We start from the raw sequence: 9,616 nt of genomic DNA, 5'->3' as shown, positions 1-9,616 counted from the left end.
TGGGCGCCGTAACGCGACCAACCGCTGGCGGCCACCACGGGGCGCATGCGCCGCAGGGTGAGGGGGAGGCTGCCGGGGAAACCGCGCTGGCATTTCGTGGCCGCAGATTGTCCCCGCCGGCGCTTCCGCGGGGCGCGCGCTTGGGGGCGGCAGATTCGCCTCATGGCCGCCCCGTGCAGCCTCCCGTGCCCAGGCCCCGGGGGGGAGTAACCGCCCCTCGGGCCTGACAGGCAGACGCAGGCCGCTGCCACTTGTCGCGCGATTGGCCACGGAATCGTGTCAGTGATGTAACGTGTGGCCCACCTATTACATCACTGACCCGATTCATTACTCATAGTCCACGCGATTCATATGGAACGTGTGGCCCACCTGTTACATCATTGATCACGATTCATTATTCATAATTGGTATAATTAATTACTCGTTCATCACAGACACAATCCATATGCAAAGCGTGGGCTGCGTGCTGCCACGATTCCTTTTTCATAATTGGCGTGATTAATTATTCATTCATAATGGATGTGACTTATATGTAACGTGGGCCGCATGTTACATCATTGATGCGATTTATTATTCATAATTGACGCGATTCACGTGTAACGGGGGCCACACGTTACATCACTGACACGATTCAGTGGCCGATCGTGCAAGAAACGCGGGCAGGCCACCCGTGCTACGCAAGCGTCCCAGGCGAGGAGGGAGTCTCGGGCTAGACCATAACCAGCTTGAAAATGTGAGAGCTGGTTTCTCTCCAGTTTCAATTTGAAGCGTAGCAGGGCCCAAGGACACGCGCCGACCTCCACGTGGGGTCAAAGCTGCTGCGAGGTAGCCGAGCTGGTGTCTCGGTGCCCTCATGAGGCTTACTTAGAGAGAAGCAGAGGGGCAAAGTTTTGCTGATCACTTCGAACAAACTTCTTGAGCCGAAGGAAGGAGCGTGGGGCAGCACACCAGGACAGATGCAGGTTGCCACAAGAAAGCCACTTGCTCCCCTTGCGATTTCCACCGAAATCAGACACTGGCTTACTGCAGGCTAAAGTCACACCTACACCACATGCCTGAAGGCGATAGGACATGCATACCTACCTGAAGTTTTAGTCGAGTAGGAGGAAGAAAGGACAGCTAAACAAAAAAACCCAAATAAAACCCAACCTCAAGGAGGCTGGTTCCAGCCACAACTTGGTGTCATCACAACCCCGGACAAAATTTCTGTGATTAAATTAGGATTCAAGTCAAAATAATGCTCCTCTCCAATCTCCTACTCATCTCAAACTCTTCTTAGCCTAATTAGCATGACTTTCTGCTGTGTAATATAGCAGCACACAATATTGCTCTTTCCTTATATTAATGTTAACATAATGATGTGAAATCAATTGCACATCATTATGGATGCAATTACAAGGTCCTCATGTTGAGATCAGTTTGCTTTCCAGAAACGATCAATCTTTCCCTCTCTTCTGCATGCAGAAGTACTGAAAGTTTCCTGGCATTTTCTCATTATTGTGTTTTTTCTTTAACTCAGAGTTGTAAGCTGCTCAGGGCTTGGGAAGGAAAAACAAACCTGGGTATTAATTATTACACACAATGTTTTTTGACTCAATGTAGTTTATTTTTATACTTTTGACCAATTTTGAAGCGCACATGACTATCAACAACATACAGCTTTTCCTGTGTCTTTGGTTTACAGCGCTAGTCTCATCTGACATTCAAACTCTCTTCAGCAGTGCATAAACAATTCAATACAGTTGCATGCATCTCACAATCACTAGGTTCAAGTATTCATTACCAGTACAACTGATAAAAGGAAAAAACTGAGACTAAAATGTACTCATTTCCTGTATCAAACTGTGCACTTCCATGCTTTCAAATATCTCTAGCAACAAAGCAAAAACAGTCCCAACCCAAGGAATATTAATCAAACAGGGCCAGAAAAGTCAAGGAACTAGTAGGAGGACCAAAACAAGCCTTTATTACTATGAGGCTACCACCTCTCCATATTAAACCACAAATCTAGATTTAGGAGTAAAACTGGTCTTACAACTCTACACGTATGTGGTTTTACTACTTGACCCAAAAGAAGATACTTGGTAGCTATAAAAGGATTATCACAATATTTTTAGTTTTCTTCCAGTTGAAAAAGGGTGTCAGTCACATAGGCAAAGAGACCAAGATTTTCAGATGTGACCAATGACCTCAGATACCCATTAAGAAATGAAGGGACTTGATTTTCAGAAAGTGCTGAAAGCTTAGACATCCCTAATTCCAAGATTTGTCTTTTTGTTTTTTTTCAATTTGGTCCTCCTGCCTGATACTAATCTACTAAAATCTATGGCCAAAGTCTCTGACTGATATAATGGGATTAGGATTGCTTTTTATGGATGCAATGAGAGGAAACTAATAATTACCCATGATTATCTGATACCAAATAGTTTTTGCTTCGCCACAAAGAATTTTCTTCAAGTACAGTCAGCACATCAACATTCAGACTGACACCTGTGAAATACTGTAGGGCATGTAATATGTCCCTTTCTGAGCAGGTGACAAAAAAAACCTACAACATTTCTATCAGGATATTTTCAATGACCTGTAGCAGAAAAATGGCTTGGCCAACTTTTTTCAAGCCTTACATAAACATCCTCCTTTGCCTCAAGGGCAAATGCATTAATTTCTAGGCAACCAATTTTCTAAACAAAAATTACAGGGGGTGGTGCTACAGTGAGACTATAATAGAAGTTAGTTGCAATCTTAGTTATACATAAGCCTACAACATCCATGGAGAACTAAACAAAACTACAAGCAAAAAAGTTTTTTGGTGGGGAGGGGGATTAACTTGCAGCAAACAGCACATCCAATGCCAACCTACACAATAGCCATGACATTTTAAGGCACAAATGAGTATAGAAATATGAAAACAATTTGTGATTCCATTTTGGGAGAAACATGGCTTGTATTATACCAAGTGACAAAGGCACAGATCAATTTGTTTATAGCACAAATGAAAGAGAAGCTTTCTAGAAAGTGGTATGTTGCCCAGTTTCATCCAGCACAATTGATTCTTTTCTCACTTTGATAGGATTAAGTTATCACATGCATGATGCCGTTGCTCGACTCATGGCTTGAAATTTGAATCTCCATGCCTCCAAGTTGTAGAAGCCCTGTACTTTTCTCAAATGTCCTAGAGACTCTCAGAAACTTAACATTTTTGCAGCATCTGGTACAGCACACTGCTGACCTTCCTTCCTTCAAGATTATAGACAGAAATCACTGCCAGCTAGTCAAGAAAGCTATTCTTTTCAAAGTTGACTTGATCTTTGTCCAAAAATCCAGTCTGCTTACTGTAGCATGGAAAACTTGAGAACACAGCCAACTACCTCTCAGATACTTTGAGGGTCATGAGTAGAATCCTCATATGTGCTGTTAGGATCTTCCACATGAATCTTCTTGTGCATATTCGCAAAGTAGTGTGTAGGGGTTAGGATTTGAACTAACAAAGTGTCTTTTCAGGACATGCACAAAACAAAACAGATTCTAATATGCCATTATATAATATGTGGAAGTGCTGGGAGGTGATAGACACTTTTTATATGTTAGAAAAATACTATGAAGAAACAGGAGTCTCTTCATAGACAGGGCTGAAACCAGCTCTCTCTTATTGGACCAGTTGTACATCCATTCATCTCTTAGTCATAAATCAGAGCTCCTACCTCTGTCATGTTCATAAGCCATCATCATACCCTAACCTATATTATCAATTTAAACCTTCCTTTGAACAATAGCAGCATATGGTTAATAGTATATAGAGTGTCTGCTATGCTGTAACAAGTTTTTTTTTCCCTAAGATGTGCATCAAATCTTAAAAATTAAGCATTTCAGGGACTGGAAAGTAGACCTCGTCTCAGATGTAGGGAGGACTATACAGGTGGAGGGAAGGGTTTGGTAAGGCTTTCCCTAAACAAATCATAAACTGATTTCTTCCAAACTCCACTAATATTATTTACATTGGCAACTGAATGCCAGAGAGGTTGAAGTTAAAAAGAATAAACACAACACTGTAAGGCAAAAAATTTGGAGGTTTATGCTTAACTTTGCTACTAACAACCCTTCCCAGCTGTGCACTTCTATAGTATTTTTTCAAATAAGTATTTGCAGCAAACTTGTTGGAAAACAACTTTCCCTTTTTCACTGTGAGGAAAAGAGGCTCAGACAGGTTAAGTGCCTTGCAGGAAGTAAGTGGCAAAACAAGTAATATATCCCAAGTTAAGTAGTTTTAGGGAATCCATTACTTGAGTGGCTGGTAAGTTGTAAAATGAGTTTTAGGGAATCCATTACTTGAGTGGCTGGGAAGTTGTAAAATAATATATATTAAAATAGAAAATAATAATTAAGATTGATCTACTTTGTTCAGTGTGCGCTTTTCTCCCTGTACTGTTTTCTCCATGCTTCCCTCTCCTCCTTCAGTTATTGCAAGGAAGTTCTGTGAGAAGCAAATTTAGCAGCATGACAAATTTTTTGAGAAGGCAAATTGGCAGCATAAAAGTGGTTGGACTTGATCTCAGTCTTAACTTGTCTGGTAGGTTATTCCAAAGAGAGAAGCTCTTGGACACAGATACTTTACAACTTTCAGCTTTGTCTTAGGTTTTGTAAGCCACAGGAGGCAGCCGTTTTGTTGGCCACTAAGCCTAGAGGCTTGAGCTTGTAGGGGAAAAAAGCTGGAGGCAGTTATGAGTGTAGCGAACTGGTGTGACGCATCTTCTATTTCATCAGTTAAAGAGGGGGACTTATATCCTGGAATTAGTATTACCTTCACAGGCTTTGACACTGTCAATAGTCCAACTAGAAGTGATAAGATCTAGACTTGTAATCAGGATCTTCATCCAAGCAGCATACCTTTTGGTAAGGCAGACAGGAATTAATGCACTACTCTGGTTTGCAGTTCTGGTTCGACTACAATCTGACTCCTCCAGCAAAGTAATTGTGCGCAGACTTAATTTTAAGCATGAGTGGTCCCAACAAAATACGTTGTAGACTCAAGCCTCATGTCGAATCCAGTAAACTATGGTGGTTTTTTAATGAGTCATGCCTTTTCCATGTCTTAGCGCTGATCCTAACTATAAATGTATGTGCTGCTCTGTCTGTGTGTGACTGCAATTATGGGGGAACCAGTGTATGGCTTTGATTTTTGTGTTATAGGGTTAGAGTTGAGGCTTTTTGGCACTATAATTCTTCATTTTTATTCTCTAAACATTAAAAAAAAGAAAAAGAAAAACAAGTATTATCCTAATTTTGACTTTCAGGCTTGTGAAAATGAGATCTGTATGTTTAAAAAAGTTATACACCACCTGTAAGCAGAGCAAAGGACAAAATCATTAAGTGACTTTTCTACATAGCAAGTTAGTACCTGAGTTTCCAGAGTCTAACTCTAATAATTTCTTCCTTTTTCCTTTTCTAGACAGATATAAATACAATTTTCAAATGTCGTAAAAGTTAATGGTATTTCAACAAAAGGAACAAAGATGGTGGGTCTTGAAAAAATTCTAATAATTATACTATTCTACAATCTTTTCTCACGTTTGAAATGGTAGCGATCTAATCAATAGAGATTTACTCAGGTTCATAGAGTTCAATAGTTGAAACAAGTGCACTAGAAGAAGTTTGTATTTGTAAACATTTATTTTCTTGAACTGAAAAAAGGCTTGCATCAGCACACATTGTACAGCCTTGCAAATACACAGAAATTGAAAAAGGGTGTTTGTATGTGCAATGTATCTTTTGATGTCCAGTGATCCTCTGCAAATATGCAAACATATTTAAACCATTTAAGAAGTTTCCAGCACTTACTGAATGCAATTATCTTAGAGTGAAAAGAAAAAGATCCATCTGGTGGGAACACAATTAAAGTGCAAACATTTTGTCATTTGGGAAGATGCATTTTAGTTTCTTCACCATTTTCCTAAAAACAAATGGCATACAATGAACCTTCTTCATAGTTTGTTCATATTCCCCTTTAATACTCACACTAACCTGTTTGATCAGAAATGAGTCATTCAAGAATATAAATTTATTTGTAATTTTCTTTGACGCTGTCTAAATAAATCTCAAAAGGAAAGGACTGTCTAAGGCGGTTAGTAGTACTTAGTGATTTTTTTTAGTAAGAAATACAAAGAAGAGGAATAGATAACTTGAGACTTTTGGGTAGTTAGCTAGAAAATAGAGTGCAATTCCTTAACAGTTCCTCTCCTTTCCCCCCACCCTCACCCCTGTCCTAAAATGGATAGCTGTGTGCTGGCTGTGAAAAGGGATTACAAAATACAGATCTGAGCTTGGATATTCATTATGAACAAAAGTTTCCTGTACAATAGAGCTTTGGATCCAATACAAGAATTCAGAAATATAAAACAAAACTATTATAAAAGTGAGGGGCATTATAACAGCATTCCTTATAGAAAGCTGCCTCTCCGTATGTCAGGATGGGTTCTTACAGTCGCCTGGGATTAAATGTATTTTTTTCTTCTTCTTGCTGGATCACTGGGTTTTTTTTTTCCCCCCAAAGGCTACAATGCCATGTGACAATACATCCCAGGAGTCTTTATGAAGGGGACAGAAACCCTATAACATCAAGCCAATCAAGTAGAGGAGAGAAGGATGTGGAAGTAATAAAGGCTGAATGTCCAATGATGTAGCTGCTACTGAGAACTAGCCCTTTCCAGAACACGAAAGTCGTAGTGCTTCTTGCTTGTTCTCAGCCTAAACTTGTTAACTGAGTTACTTTGTCTCTTCAAAGCATTTTGAGCTGCTGACATTGTAGGAAACGTAGCTAGAACTGTGTATGTGGAAGCCAAGTCACTAGGTTTGGAGGGTTCAGCGTTCACATTACTATCTCCACTGCCACAGTAATGACGGTGATGTTGCTGCTGTGTCTGTAGACACTGGGGATCCCTTAGCCACCGAATCTTGGCACCAACTTTACAAAGTTCTCCAAATAATTTTTCAGCTTCCATACGAGTTATTCCATCGGGCAGTTCAGTAATTTCTAAGACTTTTCCAACAACTGAAACAAGAAGAAAAACTCTTAAGTTAAACAACAATGGTCTAATAAAAGATATCAAATTCACCTAAGGAACCTTGTCTGCCTAAGTTAAACAAATGCACTTTATTTCAGAATATTTGTAAACAAGTCTTTAATTTTGGTCAGAGACCTCAGGCTGACACCTGACTCGCCTGTTGTCTGTAACAAGCAATGTGGGTGTAATAAAACCGTGGAGACAATGCAGGAGGACTGGACACCCTTTACTCAGAGAAATATAAAATTTCTTATGGTAAACCATGACTTTAGCCTCCTGCTGCCATGAGGGGCACTTTCTAAGAAAAAGGAGTGAAAGGAACCCAGCCTCCCGTTGAACTTAACCACTCCGCAGAGACAAGTCATGCACACATCATTTTTTGCCATCATAACAGGAGGTCTCATCTCACAATTATTTACAATAGATATACTTTATAGTACCCATTTCAAATATGAGTAAGCTGAGTGGCTTAAATTATTTTTCTAAGCCATCTCAGCCAGAAGTAGTTCTGCATGTCAAAATGAAAATGCTTGCTAGAGAAGCAGGGATGTATCAGGTTTCCTTCTTTACTAGGTAGTAAAAGTTGGTTGCAGACCCTGGTGTGGCAGAAGGTTGTACCATTGTGACACAGCAGACTTAATGGCCTGAGAGATACTATGTGCTGCTTTTTGTCAGGATAAAACTTACATGATCTGGAAATAAATTTAGTTCATATAAAACAGCACTGTCTAACTGGTGGCTCACAAGCTGCACAAGGCCACTGAGGGATTAGTGTGCATCCCCTGGATCCCTGGTCCAGGTGCTGCTCCCCTCTTTGCTCTAATGTCCAAGTCCATGGGTTCCCCCCACCCCCACCACTCAAGTTTCCATTCTGGGGGGTTCGTGTGGCATGTCAGCAGCCTGTGTGGCATGGCATGGGAGGCAGGAGGTTACACAGTGCAGAGTGAGGCCCATGCGACACTTGCCTAGATTGTGTGTGGTTTGTGCAGTGTGTGGCTGGGGGACCCGAGGCCCAAGCCACTTAGGAGCTGGAGAGCCCTGGTAAAATATTCACGGATCTGCTAAGCTGAGGGAAATGATGGCTGTTCATATGATGCTGTTACTGGATCACACTTTGCCTATGCAGTACTCAGCCCCCTTTCTCCTTGGGCCCACTTCAAAGGGACAAAAAGGCAGCAAGTATTTTCCGTTCTTCAGTTTTCTTTCCATTGTAGAGTCACATAGTACATGCAACTCCAAGCATGAAGAGGAAGGAAAACATACAGATGGACAACCCATCTGGAGAAAGCAATAGGCAATTTATCTTCTCCCTTTGAATGATGGCTCATATGTACATACTCACTGTGGGTGACTCCAAAACAGCAGCTGTGCACTTGGAAGTGGGTACCAGAATCCCCTAGGTCAGGGATGCCAAAGTCATTCAGCCCCACAAGCTAGATGAATAACATGGGCCCAGACTACGGGTTGGACTGGATGGAGAGACTGGTTCCACATTTCAGTGTGAGCTGTGGAGTGGCCAGAGTGGGCTGCAGCCACTCCAGGTCTTCACTGCGCAGCCCCAGAGTCTCCATGGAGTGTAGTATGGCTCCAGAATACCATGAGGCTGCTCCAGCACTGCGCTGCACACAGGGGCCACTCCAAGATGCAAGCTGGAGCAGGTGCAGTGTGCAGCACATGGGGCTATTAGATCACTCAGCTAAGGAAACAAGTAGCTGTGGATGCTTTCAGAAAGTCCTGTGCATATGACATGGATTCTGTCCTTCTCCAGTACGTGAACACAGGGATCTCTCAGCTCAAGAGGAATAAAATCTTGGAAAAAACTCCACCAAGTTGATACATTAGCTGAGATGGAATCTTACTTGGGGACTAAAACTTAGATCCTTAAGCACCTCTGCCAAAAAGAGTCTCCAACTCAACAAAAGTAGTTGAGAGGAACTAAGAAGCAGAAAGTGTATGCTGCTCTAAGTCCCTGTGGACAGGCCATAAGGAAGCATGGGCAACAAGTATTGCTAAGGCAAAAAGCCTTTAAATGCTTGCTTGAGATACAACTGTACATGCAGAAAAAATATGCCTATAGACAGTCACTTGATGAAAAAGTTTATATAATTTAAAAGTGTTTTGTTACTAACTAACAGCAAATTCTTGGAGTGTGTTGGGGATAATATTTTGATACAGATGGTATCAGTGGGGGCGAAGCTTTTCTCAATTTGCTACTCACAAATATGGAGGAATTGGTTGAGCATATGAAGGTGGAATGTAACTTGGGTGACAGTGACCATGAAATGATAGAGTTCAAAATCCTAAAGAAGGAAAAAAGGAGAGCAGCACAAGGACACTGGAGCTGAGAAACTGGTGGGCAGGATCCTACGAGAAGCAGGTTTGAGGAGAAAATAATCTAGGACAGCTGGCTGTAATTGAAAGAGGCCTTCTCACAGTCACATCCCAAATGCTAGACAATGATCTCTTCCACGTGTTAAACTCAAAAAATGAATCTGTAAAAAGTGGAAACTTGGTCATAGTACGTGGGAAGAGTATAAAAGTATTGTACAGGCATGTAG

The 9,616-nt window shown here is 41.3% G+C and overlaps 2 protein-coding genes across 2 annotated transcripts in view; both read right to left on the bottom strand.

The window, feature by feature from the left end:
* The window catches only part of UBXN4 (UBX domain protein 4), a 30,166-nt gene extending 26,720 nt beyond the window's left edge, over positions 1-3,446 (bottom strand). The window contains exon 1 of the mRNA XM_006018400.2: positions 3,380-3,446. Within this exon, the coding sequence (XP_006018462.1) occupies positions 3,380-3,446 (67 nt within the window). The remainder of the gene's footprint in view (positions 1-3,379) is intronic.
* An 893-nt stretch (positions 3,447-4,339) lies between these two features.
* R3HDM1 (R3H domain containing 1) overlaps positions 4,340-9,616 on the bottom strand; it is a 146,292-nt gene continuing 141,015 nt past the window's right edge. The window contains 1 exon segment of the mRNA XM_014517296.2: positions 4,340-7,045. Within this exon segment, the coding sequence (XP_014372782.1) occupies positions 6,681-7,045 (365 nt within the window). The 3' untranslated portion in view covers positions 4,340-6,680.

This window comes from Alligator sinensis, unplaced genomic scaffold, assembly GCF_000455745.1.
Source record: "Alligator sinensis unplaced genomic scaffold, ASM45574v1 scaffold277_1, whole genome shotgun sequence".
In the NCBI taxonomy this organism is placed as follows: domain Eukaryota; kingdom Metazoa; phylum Chordata; order Crocodylia; family Alligatoridae; genus Alligator; species Alligator sinensis.
This window is presented reverse-complemented; position numbering and strand designations above follow the sequence as displayed.